The following is a 20,790-nucleotide window of genomic DNA, read 5'->3' on the forward strand; positions in this document are numbered from 1 at the left end:
TGTTTCACCACTTCCTAAACAAGTATCTCATGATCATTCTCACCCACCGGTGGCAGTGTCAATACTTCATTAACAACTACATCTTGTGAAGTTATCACCAAATCCAAAACAACATTAAAGCTGATGCTAATTGACTACAGAGTTTTTCATAATCACTTGCTTTATACTTCCACATATATCCATTTTTGGCAGTAACCTTTTCTTGTTTCACCACTTCCTAAACAAGTATCTCATGATCATTCTCACCCACCGGTGGCAGTGTCAATACTTCATTAACAACTACATCTTGTGAAGTTATCACCAAATCCAAAACAACATTAAAGCCTCTAGTTGCTTCAGTCACATGCTGCTTAAAATATTTATCTCTCAGAAATTCAACAAACTCACTCTCCTTGTTCCCATACACTATCTCCTCCTTCCATTCTATATGCCTGTAATTAAAGTCTCCATTCAGGATCATCTTCTTTTTACATGCCCAACCAATTTTCCTAAGCATTTCACAATCAGTATTCTCAAAATTCCATGGCCTATAACATCATCCTATGTTGTACTTTCTTATTTTATATTTTACATTTCGCGATAATGAGTGAGTGATCACTTTCTGTTTCAGCTCCTGAGTAGCATATCTTGAGTTGGTTTTTGTATGTCTTCTGTAAGACCATATTGTTTACAGAAATCGGACACTAATTCTTCTCTGGCATTCTTCTTGTGTAGTCCAAATTGTTCAGATTCTTCACATTCACTGTCTTCTCCAACCACTGCATTACAGTTGGTGGCAGTGTACATGAGATGATCACTTTTACTCTGGCTAGCTATATAAAGACTTCTGTTAGGAAAGGATATATGTGGAATTACAAAACTGGTGATTATGACAAAATTACAAGGCAAGTTGGAGGAAATGCATTGAATAAGGAGATGAGCAAGAAAGACATAAATGCTCTTTGGGAACTGGCAAAGAAATACTGGCATCAATGTGTCAATGTATTCCAGAAGTCAAAAAACTGAATAAGGAAGATGTTAAATGGATGAATGAGGGCATTAAGCATGAAATCTGGAAGAAGTATGCACTATTGGGGGGACGGGGTAGCATACGATGAATAATGGTAATAATGAGTTGCACAAAGAGCGTACAATGCAAGAGTAATTCATTTGGGAAGGACAGCAGAATTGCGGTACATGCAGAAATTGTCAAATCAGGCCAAGCAAAACCTTGAGAATTGTTTCGATATGTGGCAAACAGAAAGAAGAATGATTATAGTGGTAGATTGGTAACTGCTGTAGACAACACAGTCAAGGGATTCAGTGATCAGTTCATCAGAGCATTTCATTCTCAGGGTGAAATCAGAAGCTTAAGTGTAGAGTATGAAATGAGTAAGCAAGAGGTATAATGAGGAGTTATACATTTCATGAGAATGTGAATGATTAAGGGACTGTGTGAGGGAGTTAGCTTTTGCCTTGGCTTACCTGTTTAACAAGTATCTTGCAACAGCACAAGTCCCAAAGACATGGAAGAAAGGTAAAATTGTTTCATTTCACAAAGGTAGTGATAAAGCACAAATTATAGGCCGATCTGTATATCTGCAATTGTAGCTAAAGAATTGAAGAAGGTTGGTGAGAGAGCTATGATACCAAAGTGAATTGATAACTGAGGTATTTTTTGGGCTTGTCAGCAAGGTTTCTTGAAGGGAGGTCATGGTTTAGTTTACCAACTTACTTATGTACTATAACAAGTTGACAGATGTATTGGACAAGGGTGATGTATATAAAGTAATATACAGTCATACCCCGACTTACGCGAATCCAGAGTTATGCGGTTTCTTATATGTATGTATTCCTGTCACGCTTCACGCCTCACCACTAGTCATATCTTTCCAGCGCAGGCCACATTTGCCAGTATCACACATGCTGTGAACAAGCACTGATGTGTTTCACATGGTCCCCATTCATACATGATTTTTATAGTCTACAAACCTTGTGACTGTTTAATGTTATGTTCTTGATAAAAATTTTATCACATAAAAAATAATAATGTCATTCAAAAGAAGCAAATCCGATTCTTCTACAGTTAGCAAGAAAAGAAAAACATTGACTTTGGAAACAATACACAACATTATTAAGGATTTTGAAGGCGGAATGAAAATTTGTGAGCTAGCAAAGAAGTTTGATCTGTAGGAATCACAATAAGAACTCCATTGTATAATGGCTTCGCATGGATATCATTCACAGATTTGGTCCCCTGGTTTTCATGGTGATGAGGATATATATTTGAAAGGGTCCAGAGAATACAGACTAAGATGATAACTGGTCTTTGGGATGTGGCTTATAAAGACAGATTGTGGGGGTATAGTTTGCAAAACCTTATGAATAGGAAGAGGATGAGATGCGATTGAGATAAGTTGATAAAAGGTTGTTACCAGGTTAATGTGGAGGTTAATTCATAGAATGGGAGAAGAGAAGATAGAACAAGGGGAAGGAGGATGTGTGCAGGATCATAGGGAGCAGGTTCTTTGCATGGGGAGTGGTTGTTGGGTGGAATGCAATGCCTGACATTGTTGTGAATGCAGATACATTGGATGAGTTTAAACACGGGCTTTGTGCATAATATTGTCTACCTCCTGCTATGAGTATTTTGATTCCATGAGGGTTTGGTGTTAATAATAATAAACTTGCCAATTATAATTAAATTATCTTTATCTTTAACTGATGTTGTTAGCTCTTCTAGTTGTTCACATGCCTCTTCTATTTCGTGATCTTCCGAATTAGTTATTGGCATGTATACTTGAATTATTGTAAGACCTACTGAAGTTACTATTGAAGGTTGGCATGAATGAAGGTATTATAATGAAGGTTGAATGTTGAAATGAAGGTATAATAATGAAGGTTGGCATCAGTATTCTGTCATTCAGGTGATAAGAATTTATTTTTTGCTTTCTTTCCTTAGTAATAAATTATTATTATTATTATTATTACGGGTATCTCCATGGAGTCAGTAGACTCATCGTGGGAGACCCAAACTAGCAAAACAATATCTGTCATATCTCTTCTTGAATTCATTTACAGACGAAGAGCTCACAACGAAGTCAGGCAATGAATTCCACTCATTCACCACCCTCCAGGCAAAAAACCTTGTTCTGACACCTTTCTTAACCACACTCTTCTTTAATTTCCAGAGATGACCTCTTGTTCTTCCATCACTATCACACAGCTGAAACATTTCCCCTGCATCAATCCTATAAAAACCTTTTAGTAATTTGAATGTTTCTATCATATCCCCTCTTCTTCGCCTATCAACCAATCTCTGCAATCCACAAGCTCTCAATCTATCAATGTAGGGAGCATTTTTTATATCACTCACCAACTTGGTCACTCTTCTCTGAACCCTCTCCACAGCCTCCTCATCTCCAAGGAATCCAGGTGACCAGACCTGAGCACAGTAATCCAAATGTGGAAGTATCAATGCTTTATAAAGGGGAATAATAACCTCTTTATCTCTGGATGTCAGTGTGTTCCCCAACAACCAAGTAATCCTATGTGCAATCTTGGACACCTTAGCAATGTGTCCTCTGAACTTCATCTCCCTATCTACCAATACCCCTAAGTCCCTAGCCTCATCAATCTCTTGGAGTACCTTTCCATCGATGTAGTACACAGCTGGTAATCTTTTAATCCCAAAATGCATGACTTTACACTTTTCCACATTGAACTGACATCCATTTTCTTTTGCCCATTTTACCAGCTTATTTAAATCCTCCTGCAAACTTTCAACATCAGCTTGATTTTTTTTTGCACTACACAACTTTGCATCATCAGCAAACAACTGAATATCTCCCTTTAAGCCGTTTCCTATATCATTTATATACAAATTAAACAACATTGGCCCAAGCACAGAGCCCTGAGGCACACCACTGGTCACCTGCCTCATTCTGGACTCGGCTCCTCCATACACCATCTTATGGTATCTCTCCCTGAGCCATTCTCCTATCCATATCACCAATTTAATATCCATTCCCATCTGCTCCAATTTGTGTAACAGTGTTATATGGGGGTATCCCGTCAAAAGCCTTAGTAAAATCCAGAAGTACCACTGTGTAGCCAGTTCCTTTGTCCAACTCGGATGTTATTCTATTATGAATAGTTAATAGGTTGCTAAGGCAGGATCTACCTTTAACAAAACCATGTTGGCCTCTATAGAGTATCATATCCTGATCCACCCATTCTTGAATTTTGTCTTTAACCAACTTTTCCAATACTTTTACCACTACTCCTGAGATGGTGATTGGTCTGTAATTCAATACCGCAGTTTTAGAGCCACCCTTATGCAAAGGAACCACTTTGCCTAACTTCCACTCCCTAGGGACCATACCAGAGTTCAAACTTAAATTAAATATCCAGGTAAGAGGGGTTGACAATTCATTTGCACATTCACGCAATACCCGAGCTGATATTCCATCTAAGCCTACCGCAGTGTTTGCATTTAAGTTTTGCAATATATTTAATACCTCTGATTCTTTAGCTTCAGTTCTCACATTAAGTATTGCTATAGGTATAGAGATATCCTCACTTGGGTGATAGACTTTTGAAAAGTGATCACTCAGTAACTCAACTATTACATCTGATTTTGTCACCACAATACCATCAGCACCCACTAAGGTTATCCTTCCGAAGTCATTCTTCCTCTTACTTTGGGATTACCCTTGATCTCTTTGGCTAAGGTCTTCTCATAATCTGATTTAGCTTTTCTTACTATGCTGGTAACCTTCCTAGCTTGAGCCTTGTACTGCTCATGGGTGTCCTGATCGCCTTTCTCCTTGTAAATTCTCCATAACATTTTCTTTTTTTGCAGTTCAAGCTTGATACTACTGCTCATCCATCTAATGCCTGCCTTGTTTGACCTCCTGACCATGGGGACACAATCTGATATTGCTTTCCTCAGATACCCGCTGATTTTATCCCAAGCACTGCTAACATCTTTCCCTTGCAATATGTTCTGCCATGGGATGGCTGCAAGCTCACTCCGAAGCTTGTTATAATTGCCTAACCTGTAGTTCCGTACATACCCCTTCTTAATAGAAAAATCCACAGATTTTGCAACCTCCCAAGTCAATACCACATGATCGCTTTCACCAACTGGAGGTAACGAGGACACCTTACTTATGCATATAACCTCTGAACCAATAACCAGGTCCAACACTCTCACACCACGTGTCCCTTCAGTTACGTGCTGTTTCAAGTAATTATCTCGTAGAAGATGTATGAACTCCATTTCCTTTTTGTTACGTGATATTTCCTCCTTCCAATTGATATCACCATAATTAAAATCCCCCATAATAATCACTAAGCCTTCACTCATTGCACTAAGTTGCTGATGCATGAATTCAATATCTCCTCCCGTACTCCCTGGCCTATAGCAGCATCCAACTGTATATTTGGTTGCGTTGGTCACTATTTCGCACCAGACTGCCTCAAATGAACTCTCATTCAGATGTCTATCATCATGATATACTACTTTCTTTGGCTGCAACACATCAGCTATCATCAACAGTACTCCTCCTCCTGTTCTATCTTCTCTATCCTCCCTGAAAATACTGTACCCATCACATTCAATTCCAGTGACCACATCTTCTGCTGACAGCCAAGTTTCACTAATGCCTACAACTTTTTGTGAGATTTCACTGACTAATGCCAAAAATTCTTCTCTCTATTTCGAATGCTTCTAGCATTGGTATACAAAAATTGCAGATTCCCTCTAGATCTTGTACCGGCTTTAGAACTGATATATAAGTCACTAACTACGGTAGTCCTATGCCGATTTTTATCCCCTCTCTTATGCAATTTATTCTGCCTATAAGGATCAATAAATACACAATCAGTGCTAAAGTTTCTCTCTCTTACACTCAACCTTTTGAATATTAGTTTCCCTGCCCAATAACTTCAACCTGTTCAGAAAACAATAACTTCTTCAATCGCTTATGTCCTTCCATGTTAAGATGCAGTCCATCTCTAGCATACAACTGCCTTTTTCCTTCAAACACACTCCAAACATCAACAAACTCCAGACCCCTTTTTCTGCACATTCTTGCAATCATATCATTCATTATCATTGCTCGTCTACTTAACTCGTAATTGTCAAAACGAGGCAGCACACACACTATTCTCCCATTGACACTTTTCTTCTTCACAATATCTAATAATGTTCTTAAATCTTTTCCTACCCGATTTATACTACCTCTCAGGTCATTCGTACCCACCATAACTATCATCTTGTCTGCTTCATGCCCTCTCTTTATTGCTAAAGCCACTCTTTCTATTGTCCCATCAGCCAAGCACTCCTCATGCATACCACTCTCCATACCCTTAATCGAATCACCATATATTTTACCACTCTTAACTTCATTCAAGTCCACATTGATGGACTCATTCTCTACACTATTCAGCATGACTCTCCCAGCTTCATTACTCAACTCTCTATTACTTATCCCCCCACTCTCACTACATCTCATTTCTTCTAGGCCACTTGTGGTTTTATTATGTTGACTCCCAATCACTCCCATACTATTTATTTCTGAATCATTCACCAAAGACTCACCCATATGTAATCCTGTTCTAGTTACTTCAGCTAAAGTAATCTCTATAGTCCTAATTTCTCTGTTTAACACATTAAACTCAGCTTTGACTTCCAGTATCTCCTTACCGATCACTTCCACTTCCTCATGAAGAAGATGAAGGTCATTTTTCATTTTCATAAACTCCCGCCGAAGTTCACGTGAGTTTGTTCTTTCTTTCCAATTTAGATGATTCTATAGCTTCCATTCCAGTAATCACCATTACCCTTTCATCTGGTTTTGCTAACTCCTAGAATTCCTGCATCTTCTTTTTCCTTGCTTATTCTTTCATCTCTTCTAATTTTCCTACTTTAAGCATTGTTCTCATATTCCAAGTTCAAATTCACATTAGAATTTTTTTACTTTTCTGATATACTTTCTCTCTCTCGCTCTCTCCCTCTCTCTCCAGGTAATTTACTGTATTTCTTCTAATTTCTTCATTATCTAGATTCACTGTATTTTGTGAGAGGATTTTTAGCACCCTTGTCCCATTAAAGGGACACTGGGAACTTGGGAACCATGGTTTGAAGTTTCCTTGCCATAGTTCAGTAATTTCCCCTTGCTTTCTGGACTGCAGTTTTGCAACCATTTTGTAACTAACATCAAGACTGCTGCCTCTTGCTATTTTTTTTAACCAAATAGATAAAGAAGTGAAGGGCAGACTGCATTGTTGAATAAGGTGAAAAAAAGTTGGAAAAGATTCACTCCTAGTCTTTGAATACTCTAATAGCACTGGGGGGGGGGAGCAAGAAGAAAACAATGATAGTTAAAAAGAGTAGGAATAGGAAGTTCACGGATAATATAACAGATATACATTACATGAAGTAAGGCATTCTCCAGCATTAAGTACCTCAGGTTTGCCACTTCCATACTCACTAAAGTGATCCCTTGAGACTGCATGAGCTGTCTTTTCTAGTGAGTCAGAAAAAAAAAAAAAAAATTTCTTCACGAGTTTTTAATTAACAATGGTAAGATATTTGAGTACAAAATACATTAAAGGTTACAAAAAAAAACAAAAAAAAAACGACCTAATACAGCAACAGACGATCCGAAACAAGTTGCTCCAGTGTCTCAGGACACATAGACATACAGTGTATTCCCTTTGTGAATAGCCAAGAATTCCAACCTTTCCAAAGTACTTTGGAAAAGTTAGTTAATGGCAGAATTCAGCAATAGGTATATTGTATTTTGTACTCAAATCTCTTACTATTGTTAATTAAAAACTCATGAAGAAATTTTATTTTATTTTTTTCTGACTCACTAGAAAAGACGGCTCATGCAGTCTCGAGGGATCACTTTAGTGAGTATGGAAGTGGCAAACCTGAGGTACTTAATGCTGGAGAATGCCTTACTTCATAGGATAGAATGCAATGTGTACTCTGTACATATATGTAGGAATGTGTGTGTGGGAGGAAGATAAGAGATAGATGACTTTATGAAGGAGAAGTCTGCATTGGTGATTTACTTACTTTTTATAATGAAGTGATCCCTTAAGTTTGATAAAGGAAATGGCAACACTTCAATACTAGACTTTGTAAAGGCATTTGATGGTAAGTAGCATGGAAATCTATTACTTAAATTTATATCAATGGGGATAGATATGAAGTATGGATAAGAGCACTGACTAACAGAAAGACATAACAAAACTAATGAGTGTTAAAGTAGAATCCAAGCAAATGCACATGTGCTAGATGGCTTTTTACTAGAATATATCATTCAGTGCCACTAAAATATATCATTCAGTTATTCTATAGAATAACTAGGTATGTTGTAGAACAGGGTCATTTTAATTAGAGTATGAAATAAGAATTTTATTTCATATTTTATTTAGATAATTTATGAAATATAGAATTTTATAGAATAACTAAGAACAATTCTTAGTAAAGTATATAAAAAATAAATAACCTTTGGCAAAATGTTCAGTGCTTTTTTATATGACTCCACCTGAAAGGTTATAGATACCTATAGTATAGTCGGTAGGCTATTGATATTTTTAAATTAATTTTATTTTTTTTTTCTGTTTTTACATAACCAGAAATCCTCTTTTAGAGACCAAACTTTTTATTCAAGCACTTCAAGCTCTCCAATAAGGTGGCCTGGTTAGCTGAGTGGATAGCATACTTGCTCTCCAACCAACAGTTCATGAATTCCCAACTGAGCATAGGTTTTTGCAAAAGCCTGCTCTGGGCGAGCTTATATAGCTCCATGAGTTTATGAAGGCTTGTATTTTTAAAAAATAAAATAAAAAATAAGTGGGGTAGTGTTCTCACAGCAGATGATGAAATTCTTCTCCCTTCTAAAAGCAATCACATAAACCAATCCCCATGGCAGGAGGATTCAAATCCGCAGCTTACCATTTAGAGAGCAGATATGCTGGGGAAAAAAAAAAAAAAATGGCCAACCAGGCCATTAAATTCAAAAATAGAAAATATTATTTTTGAATTTGCCGGCTGATGAATATAAATGAAGAACATACTAGTAAAATTAATGTGTTACTGTAATTAGTGTGAAAAGAGGAATTTCTTTATTTTGTTGCACATGAATTATAATGGCCCTTCAAGTTTCACAAATACTTTTCACACAAAAACCTTTTGTAGTCTGACATCTTTGCTTAAATACACGTTTTATAAAATCCTGACCCATATCAGTGGATTGCACTGCAGATACCATTGGAAGTGACACTTTTTTTAGCACATTGGAGAAAATGAATTTATACTCATAAACACAAGATTGTTATGGCAAATATAATTGTTTTATGAGGAAATGTGGAGGGTGGTGATAAAGAATGGTATAAGCATATTTGGATAGTGCAAGGATCATCTTTGTGGGTGAAGGTTGGGTAGATGAGCTGAGAAGTAAAGATGTTGACAGTGCATGGAAATTCTCAAGGCAGTATCTGACAAAAACAGTGTATAACTGCATACCAAGGGTTAGGCGAATAAATAGAGTAGGAGTGAAATGGATGAACAGTGAAATCAAGCAAGCTGCATTGGCAAAAAAAAAAATGTTGTGCAGACTGTACAAAACAGTTGGTGGTGATTGGATCCATGAAAAGTATGAAGTGCAGACTAGGAAAGTGACGAGCATAGTAAAGAAAGAAAAGGTGATATTAGAGGAGATTGGCTGGTTCAGGACAAGGTTAACTGAAGGAAATTTTATCATGATATGGCAAGTAAGAGGTGTAAATGATACAGTGCAATATATAGAAGGGAGGCAAGTATTAGGAGAATTGGAAGTGAAAGAACAGATGGTTAAGAAAATAACTATTTATTAACTTAAAAGCTAATATTTTTCGCTGGTATTATATCCAGCATCTTCAGAGCACACAACACAAAGTTTGTTACAAAGGCAAGAAAACCACAATCTGTAACAGTGGGGCTAGTATAAGTGATTGCTGCGTGCAACACAAGACTAAAGTCCTAATATGGCGCCATCTAGGTTAAAAAAAAAAAAAAAAATTCAAAGTTTTGAAATAGTAGTCCAAATGATAGTCTTAAAAATTTTTAAAAAGTATAAATTAAAAAATAAAAGTAATAAATATTAAGGGAGACAGTCAAAATTAATAAATATTAATTTTGACTGTCTCCCAAATCTTTGGTAGATTTATACAGCCATACTTGTTAAGGTTTGGAGTTAATAAATAAGTTTTAAGTTAATAAATAGTTATTTTCTTAACCATTTGTGTTGTTATTATACCGTGAAACCTATTACAACATGTCGGACGAACACATAAGCCTATCCACGCGTGGAAGTGAAAGAATCGGAGGCATATCAGGTGTTGATTAGGTAAAAAATTAATAAGGTGTGGGAAACGACATTAGTTTATACTCTTCGTGGATGAAATATCACCACATATTTTTAAGGAATGTGCACAATAGTTGGCGATGCCCTTGACCTGGTTATTTAACGAAAATCTTGCAATGGGTAGGGTTTCATAACGAGTGGAAAGAAGACAATATAGTGCCACTGCACAAGCATAGTTCTAGGACATAAGTTTCTAATTATAGACCAGTCTGTTGGGAGATGAGTTCTTTGATGAGTTTTATGTATATTGGCGCTTTTCATCAAACCATCAACATGCACATATGCTCATGGACCATCATGTGTAAGGTTCACGGAAAATTCATTGCTGGGAAAATTCATCGAGAGAACAATTTATCACAGGGAAAATTCATCGAGAGGAAAATTCATCAAGAGGAAAATTTATCACTGGGAGGAAAATTCATCATGGAAAAAATTTGCTGAAAGCACTATTCACTAGATAATTGAAACAATATTGCATTGATACTGATATATGAAAAGTAAATGCAGTGCAAGATAATTTTCACAAAATATAGTTGTTTATGTATTTATGTATTATTTGTTTAGATTTTAATTAGATTTTCATAGTGTGAGGGAGAGAGAGAAACAGGAATTTCTCTAATTTTCATTCTCGCTATAATATTTATATAGTGCCTGTTTCAGCTCTCTGTATGTCCCTAGGTTTCTGTCGTCGAACGGCAGTTTGTTTATCATGTCAGGTATATAGAAGTTTTGGGTGGCTTTGCCGTAGTGATTGTTGTACTTATATGTTATGTAGTTTGTTGACTGTGGTCTTGTTATCTGATATGTTGTTCTGGTTACTCTATAGGTTAGGCTGTAGTAATGTTTCAATATGACTGTGTAGTGGCATAAGTGTTTCACCTTAAAAAATTTGTGTTGTGTCTGTGCTGCCTGCATAGGTGTGGGTTGTTCCCAGAATCTCAGTTTTACCATTTTATCTTGCAACCATGTAACCTGTTGAGTCTGTAGTCTACGCAGAATGCATATGATGTGATTGCATATCTTAAAATGTTTTCACGTAATGCTTTATAGATGAGTATTTTTATGTGTGTCGGGGAAATGTCTTTTAATCGGTATAGTTTGCTTGCTTATCCTAAGCTTGGTGTGTAGGTAGTTTATATGGCTATTCCAACTTTGATCAGCATCGAAGTGAAGTCCAAGATAGTGTGTTGTTTTTACCTGTTTGATGGTTGTGGTTTTAGGTTCAGCGCTTTGTGTATAGGAGGATGAATGTCTGATAGTGAGGTATTTAGTTTCTATGTGCAGGGTTTGGGGGTTTTTGAATATCATTAGCTTTGTTTTTCCAAGGTTTATATATATGCCATTTTCGGTTAACCAGTTAGTGATTTGATTGATGTTGTGTTGCATATTTGTGTAAGTGATATTTGCATTGTTGTGAATGGATACTATGGCTGTGTCATCTGCGTACTGGAAGATTTTGCTTTTTAGGGAAAGATGGCTTATGTCGTATGTGTGCATATATTAAATAGAATGGGAGATCGGAGATAGCTCCTTGCGGTACTCCACAGGCTGCCGGTACATCTTTGCTATATGCTGATCCTATATGTGTGATGTGCTTCCTGCTTTTCATGTATGCTTTAAACCATTGGAGTAGACGACCTCTGATTCCGATATGCATTAGTTTCATTAACAAGGATTTGTGTATCAAATGCTTTTGCTAGGTCTATGAATACGACTAATGTTATTCTGTTTTTATCCAATGCAGCATTTATTAGGTCTGTGAAATCTTCCAGGAGTGTTGCTGTTACTTTATTCTTTTGAAAGCCATATTGTGGTTTGGGTATGATTTGAAAATTTTCAACGTATATGTGGAGAGTTTTCAGTGCACGATGCGCCCCATGATTTGGTTGATTACAGACAACGTGGCAATGGGTCTGTAATTACTTATAATTTTTATTTTTCCATGTTTGTGTATCGGTGTGATTAATACAGTCTTTAGTGTTTCAGGTATGTGTCCCGTTTCGAAGATTTTATTTAACAGTTTTTGCATAACTTGACATAGGTTGGTTGAGTGTTTCTTGATGTCTTTTGGTCTGATTCCGTCTATCCCCAGTCCTTTGTTAGGGTTAATTTGTTGAATTGCAAGTGATAGTTCTTCTTTTTTACTATGGGGAACCACATCGACTGGGTTGCTCGTGGACTTAGTGGAGAATGTTTGTTTTTGTGAGGAAAGGTTGTTTCTTGTAGTTTTTGGACAGAGTTCCCGAAGTGCTGATTATAATAATAATATTAATAATAATAAAAATTTTCAAAAAGCTAAATATAATCGAAATATTAAATAACAAAATATTTCTTAAATTTAAAAAAAAACATTTTTTAATTCTCTAAATTATTTTTTAAAAGAAATATATTTTTTTAAATATTTCATATATGGGAAATTTTTTTCACATATATCTGCAATAAATTTTCTTGTAATTAATTTTCCCCCATGATTAATTTTCCTGCGATGAATTTTCCTCACTATGAATAGTCTCTGTGATGAATTGTCGGTGATCAATTTTCCCACAATGAATTGTCACCAATGAACTGTCCAGACACAATGTGTAAACTACCCAGAACATCTTTTTAGCTGGGTGTTTAGGAGCTTATTGCAGGTTAGAGGGAGAAGTCTTCTCACTTTCATCTGAAAATATGACCCTCTTCCACTTCGCAATAGTTCAATCTTTGTACCCCTTTTGCCCACTAAGCCTTTTTTCCTTCCTTACCTTTACGGATTGCATATTTTTGAATGCTTTCTTGTAGATGTATCCATTTTATAGCTTATAGCCACACAAAATGAATAAAACACTTCAAATGTCAACTTGTTTACAATATTCAAAACACATAACACTATTAGTAAACATTGTAGAGAGAGTTAAAACACGCAACACTCAAACAAAATAGTGAAACCAAAACCAAAAATAGGAAACCAAAACTATTGAGAACTGAAACAAAAACCAAGCCAAAATCAAAAATTTTATGAAAATTTGGCTTGTTTGGATTAATTTGTTTGCTACTGTATATATCTTGAATTGTATTGTGATGTTTAAGAGGCTGGGGAGAGCTAGGATACAGAAGTGGGTTGATTATAGTAATAATCCAGGCAATCAGACTTGAGTGCAGTAATCCAGATATAGCTGTATCAAGGCCTTTTGAAGATGAGTAATAAGTTCCTTATATCTGCTTTCTAATATTAATATTAATATATTATTATTATTATATGCGGCCTCCCTCGATGAGTCCCTGACTCATCGAGGGAGGCCACATACTACACACACACACACACCAGCTATTATACTTATTCTTGAATTCGTTCACACTGCTTGCATTGCTCGGATGCCCTCTTATCCTTTCTCCGCCCTCAATAAATTGAAAAATTCCATCAACTGAAATCATGTATGACCCTTTCAGAAGTTTGTAAGTCTCAATCATATCACCCCCTCTTTTTCCTGTTTGATAGTGTCTGCAGTCTACAAATTCTCAGTCTGTTTTCATAATCAGTATTCCATAATCCTGATATCATTTTTAACACTCTCCTTTGCACTCTCTCCAGTATATCAGAATCACAACGGAAACCAGGAGACCAGACCTATGCACCATGAATGAATTTAAAATGAAGTATAATAGACAGTCTCTGAATAATCGTTGATGTAGGCATTCAGAATGCCTTCAGACTCCATTTTCAGTGATAATAACAATTTTCTACAATATTTCATATATATTGTCTCTTGAATACAATTTTTCTTAGGATAAGGTATGTAATATTTAAAAAAAATCTCTTACAGGAACTTCTAGAGAAATTGGACTCTCAAGTTCAGGAGCATCAAGGATATCTTGATAAGTGTCGAGAATTTCAGGAATGGCTTGCTAGCTGCCAACAAAGATTACAGGAATGTAAAGATACCTGTGGAGAGAAAAGGTCAATACAAAATAAACTGGAAGTTTTACGTGTATGTATTGAGTTTTATATTATTTCATTAAAACATATTTTATATATAGTAGATAGAAATTATACATTGAAATATTTCCTTCAATTAAATTACTGCTGATATACTATTACTTATTTATTGCAGGTGTTTCAGCTGTGAAATGAACAGTGGGAATTATTTGCAATAATTTTTTTTTTTTTTCCTCATGGGAAGGGGACATTTTTTCACATAAAGAGTGTCCAGTCTTGTGAATGTACTTCAGTTGTTTTATGACTGTCATCTTTTTTTTTTTTTTAAATCCTTAACTAGAAGAATTGTGTACATGAACACAATTGTTGTTGTTAGATCCTTTTTTTGAAAAAAATTACTCTTTTCATGCATCAGTTTTCAACATTTTCATTCCACTGTAATACTGCTAGATATTTAAATATTACTAGCATCTTTGATGACTTGAGAAAAACTGGTTCACCCATTGAAAAATAGTTTGGACATTGCATCAGCTTTATTAGCATGGTTCAGCATTTGAGTAATTTAAAACATTATCAGTTCCAGATAAGTGTTTATCACTCTTTCCCTGAGAATATGTCTGTTATGCTTTTAAGCAGGAACAATGGAGAATGATCACCTAGGTTTTTTGGGGGATCAGGAAGTGTTGGAAAGGATCCACAGGTGAGTGGCTAAAATGGTGAATGGGCTTTGGAGTTCTCCCTTGAAAGATATATTTGAAAGTTCGTTGGGTACATAGTTTAGTGAATAGGTGGAAAAGAGAGAACATGACAAACAAAAAAAAAACAAAAAAAAAAACATGAGTCCTAGAGCTTCATTGTGATGCCTGTGTAACATGTAATAATAATAATAAGACATCAGAAAATCCCTATTAGCAGTTATGACTACATGGAAAGCTCAACAAAGATGTTGGTTTTCCATGTAGTAGAAAGAAGAATTTTCCAAGATGATTCATTATCACCTCTACTGTTCATCCCAGCATGGATTCTTCTCACATTAATTTTAAAGAAAACAGGTTTCAACAAAGTTTCATGTACAACATTTGTTGTACATGAAACTTTGTACAGGAAAATCATCTAGAGAAATTGAGACATCTGAATTTTCAATGAAGATATTTGTATGGATACATTTGGAAAGGAACAATGTGCAACACTTCATATAGATTGTGGCAAAATAACAGACATCTGTGAATCAAATTTTCAGCTGAAAAGAGAATTCACACTTTGTTCTCAGGACAAATCATATAAATTATTATTATTATTATTATTATTATTATTATTATTATTATTATTATTATTATTTACATCTGACCTCCATGAAATCAGAAATTCATCATGGGAGGTACACACTATCACACACAAAGCTATCTAACCATATGTTAAACAGATTCAATATGGCTACAGTTACACACTCAGACAATGCATTCCACTCACCAACCACTCTCCACCTTTCTAACATATCTTCATCACCAGGAAAATCTGGTGAACAGATCTGTGCACATAATCTATATGAAGCCTGATCAAGGCCTTATGCAGTGACATAATAACCTCTTTATTTCTGCATGTCAGAGTTCTCTACATCATTGTCATTATCTGATGTAACATCTTCACAACTTGTGTGATGTGAAGGCTGAATTTCAGGTCTTTGTCCACCACCACTCCAAGATTTCTCATCTCCTCTACCTCTTTTAAAGTTTTCAAACCAAGTGTATGGTTTGGATCTCGTCATTGCTTACCAAATTTCAAAAACTTTACACTTTGCAAAATTGAACTGACAGTTCCACTTACGTGATGATTCATTTAATCTATTCAAGTCCCCCCCCCCCACGTAAGGCCGTAACATCTTATTTATTCTGCATTCTATTTCATTTTCAATGATAATAACAATTTTCTACAATATTTCATATATATTGTCTCTTGAATACAATTTTTCTTAGGATAGGGTATGTAATATTTTAAAAAAATCTCTTACAGGAACTTCTAGATTACTTCCCCCAATTCTGCATTATATGCAAAAAGATCCATACCACCAGTCAAATCCATTCCAATATCATTAATATACAAATTATACAACAGTGGTCCCAGAACTGACTCCCAGTGTACCCCCAAATAAAACTTTTTAATATCTATTTGACAGCCAATCATCAATTCAACTCCGAAGTCTGTTACCCAATCTATCATTTTAATTTATTTAAATTGAAATGAATGTGGAAGTCTATAAAAAGCTTTTCCAAAATTCAAATATTATTATTATTACTATTATTACGGGCAACTCCAGGGAGTCATTAGACTCCTCGAGGGAGGCCCCAAATCATATTCATCACAACTATTTGACATTCATACAGTATCTATCATACCTCGCCTTAAACTCATTCACTGTCACAGCATCCACCACAGACTCAGGGAGTGCATTCCACTCATTCACTACTCTAAAAGTAAAGAACCCAGCTCTAACACCTTTACTAACCACACTTTTGCCCAGTTTCCATGGATGTCCCCTAGTCCTCCCACAACCAGCCCTGTTCTCAAAAATATCTTCTGAATTAATTTTATAGAAACCCTTCAGTAATTTGAATGTCTCAATCATATCTCCCCCTCCTCCGCCTATCAACCAATTTTTGCAACCCACAAATCCTCAACCTGTTCTCATACGGTTCATTCCACAGACCTGCTATCATCTTGGTCACTCGCCTCTGGATCCTCTCCACCTCCTCCCCATCAAGAAGAAACCTAGGTGACCAAATCTGAGCACAGTAGTCTAGATGGGGTCTTATCAAGGCTCGATAGAGAGGAACAATAACCTGCTTGTCTCTGCTTGTCAACGTATTCTTCAGCAACCAAATGATTTGATGAGCTGTTTTGGTCACTTTTGCAATGTGTCCCCTAAATTTCAATTCCTTATCCACCAACACTCCTAAATCTCGTGCCTCATCAATTTCCTGGAGCACGGTTCCACCAATGCAGTAAACTGCCGCCAATCTTTTCACCCCAAAATGCATAACCTTACATTTTGCCACATTAAACTGACATCCATTCTCCTTAGTCCAGACCTCCAATCTATCCAAATCATCCTGCAAAATTTTGACGTCATCTGCATTCACTATTGCCCTACCCAACTTCGCATCATCTGCAAACAAATGAACTGTTCCTCTCAGATCATTTCCTATATCATTTATGAACAAATTAAACAGCAGTGGTCTAAGAACAGATCCTTGTGGCACACCACTAGTCACAGGCCGTCTTGTGGACTCTACTCCCGAGTAAACCACTCTCTGATATCTCTCCGTCAACCACCCTCCTATCCATCTCACCAACCCTATGTCCATTCCCATATGCTGCAATTTACTGATTAGAATTCCATGTGGAATCCTGTCAAAGGCCTTGGCAAGGTCCAGTAGAATCACCGTAAACCCATTACCCTTATCCAGTTCAGCCGTCACTGTGTTATAATACGTGAGCAAGTTACTGAGGCATGACCTACCCTTCACAAAACCATGCTGTCCCCGATACAGTATCCCATTTTCTTCTATCCAATCTTGTATTTTCCTCTTGACTATTTTCTCTAAGACCTTGACAATGATTCCTGATATGCTAATCGGTCGGTAATTCACAACAGCAGTCCTGGAACCACCTTTATGCAGTGGAACTATTTTCCCCTCTTTCCACCCGCTCGGGACTAACCCAGACCCGAGACTCAAATTAAACAAAATGGTCAAGGGTACTGACAATTCTTTAGCTGCTTCTCGTACAACACGAGCTGGTATACCATCCAATCCCACAGATGTATTGACATTGAGGTTATGCAATAGACTACTCACCTCCACTTCATTAACCACAATTCCCGTATAATCTACTGGTTTATTCGTTTCTGCAATGTCACCACCTGGATGATATACTTTTGCAAAGTGCTCACTCAGTAAACTCAACTATATCAACTGATTCAGTTACCTCCCTACCATCGGCATTCTTTAAAATCAATCTGCCATGTACATTTTTCCTTTTACTTGCTACATATCTAAAAAACTGTTTAGGATTCTCTTTAGCCTGCATGGCCAATGTTCTTTCGTAATCCTTTTTTGCTTTTCTTACCACACTCGTCACCCTTCTGGCCTGCGCTTTATACCGTTCATGTGCCTGCCGGTCACTCTTCTCCTTAAATTCCCTCCATAGTTGTTTCTTTTTTTGCAACTCAAGCTTAATGGTGTTATTCATCCATTTAACCCCTACCTGATTTATTATTCGGACTCTAGGTATACAGTCAGCCATTGCTTCATGCAAGCACTTCTTAACTACCTCCCATGCACTATCAGCTTCTAGTCCTTGCAGTTGTACATGCCATGACACTGAACCAATCAAACTCCTAAGCTTGTCATACTTTCCAGCCCGATAATTCCACATGTACCCTGTCTTAATTGAAATTTCTACACCTTTAGCCACCTCCCAAGTTAAGACCCTATGATCACTCTCACCGATTGGTGGCAATGTGGTCATATTTGTTACAGCCAAATCCTCAGATGTAATTACTAGGTCAAGCACTCTCTCTGACCCCTAGTATTTTCCATTACATGCTGTCGCAGATAGTTATCCCTTAATAACCGCATAAAATCCAGTTCCTTCCTCCCGTGTGTCCTCTCCTCACTCCAATCAATGCGACCATAGTTGAAATCTCCCATAATAATCACCCTCCTTCCACCCATTTCTTCTATTTGCTTGTGCATACTGTCACCACCATCTTTTCCATCACCTGGTCTATAGCAGCACCCAATTGTATATTTAGTTCTGCTAGCCACAATCTGACACCAAATGGCCTCAAATGTGCTCTTTTCTCTATCCTGCAATTCAATTTCTATTCTCCTTGGCTGTAGCTCATCAGCTATCATCAACAATACTCCTCCCCCCATTTTATTCTCTCTGTCATTCCTGAACACACTATATCCATCACATTCAATCCCACTAGTTATATCATCTACAGTCAGCCATGTTTCACTAATACCTATAACCTGTGGTCTGGAAGTGCCAACTATGGCCAAAAACTCTTCCTTCTTGTTCCTAATACTCCTAGTATTAGTGTACATGAATTTAAGACCCCCATTAGCCCCAACCCTACCTTGATGCCTTATATTAACTATACCACTCAGATTTGTTGTGCTTATTTGCTCTGGCATATTATATTCATTCTTACATTCAACTGCCTCCATAAGGACTGTATCTCTACTCCCCCCCCCCCCCAACAAATCTAGTTTCCCTGTATTTGCACATCCACTACATTCAGCAACACTTTCTCAAGTCTTCTTACACCGTAACCATTCAAATGCAAGCCATCCATCTTATATAGATCCTTTCGCCCATCAAACTCACTCCACACATCCACAAATTCCACACCACTCGTCATACATAACCCACGCATAAAGTCATTTGCAATTATAGCCCTCCTTTTAAACATTTCACTGTCATACCGTGGCAAAAGACTAATCATTCTAACTCTCTCACTCTTTTCTTTTGCTACCTCAAACAATTCATTCAGGTCTTCTATCATTTCCATTTTATCTCCTTTCAAATCATTCGTACCTGCCACAACAATCATTTCTTTCACCCTTTCCTTTTGCTCTCTAATAGATGCAGTTACGTCCTTTATGGTCGCACCAGGTTGGTACGATTTTGTCAAATCCTCTACTAACACACCTCGTACTAACGAGTCTCCATACAGCACTCAAGACATGTTCAAGACATTTGTCACCTTATTATAGTACATAAATAAGTTAGTAAAATATGATTTTACTAAGAAACCCATGCTGATAACCACAGAGAATGCTGCTGTTATTTATTTATTGACAGGGATATGTTGGAAAGGGTCCAGAGAAGATTCACAAAGGTGGTCAGTGGTGTTTGGAATGTGGAGTATGAGGACAGATTGAGAGAATCTAAGTTGCAGAGCCTTGTGAATAGGAGGAAGAGGGTGGATATGATTGCGACATATAAGCTAGTCAGGGGTTGTTATCATGTCAACATGGAGGAGATTTTTCATAGAATGGGAGGTGGGGGGGGATTGGACAAAAAGTCATTGCTGGAAACTGTATAAGGAGGGTGTGAGCAGAGGAGTAAGGAGTAGGTTCTTTGCATGGAGAGTGGTTGGTGAGTGGAATGCATTGCCTGAATGTGTTGTTTGAATTGCTTGAATGTGTTGATTCAATGAGACACAAATCAGTTTAAGGCATTGTTGGATGAGCATTGTGTGCAATAGTGTGTACCTCCTACAATGAGTCTGACTCCATGGAGGTCAAATGTTAATAATAATAATAATAATAATGATAATAAAGAACAAGCCAGGAGAGTGACTCAGTTATTAATGACAGCAAAAGTGCAGTATGAGCAGAAATTAGCAAATCAGGTGAAGGAAAACTCTGGAGAGTTTTTTTAAATATGTGGCAAGTA

The 20,790-nt window shown here is 36.8% G+C and overlaps 1 protein-coding gene across 1 annotated transcript in view; it reads left to right on the plus strand.

Moving 5' to 3' along the window:
• LOC150102416 (muscle-specific protein 300 kDa-like) overlaps positions 1-20,790 on the plus strand; it is a 1,203,500-nt gene that overhangs the window by 287,679 nt on the left and 895,031 nt on the right. The window contains exon 21 of the mRNA XM_090399574.1: positions 14,210-14,374. Coding sequence (XP_090255700.1) covers positions 14,210-14,374 — 165 coding nt within the window. The remainder of the gene's footprint in view (positions 1-14,209; positions 14,375-20,790) is intronic.

This window comes from Typopeltis vanoorti, chromosome 10, assembly GCF_054136105.1.
Source record: "Typopeltis vanoorti isolate ZY-2024b chromosome 10, IOZ_Tvanoo_1.0, whole genome shotgun sequence".
Classification (NCBI taxonomy): Eukaryota; Metazoa; Arthropoda; class Arachnida; order Uropygi; family Thelyphonidae; genus Typopeltis; species Typopeltis vanoorti.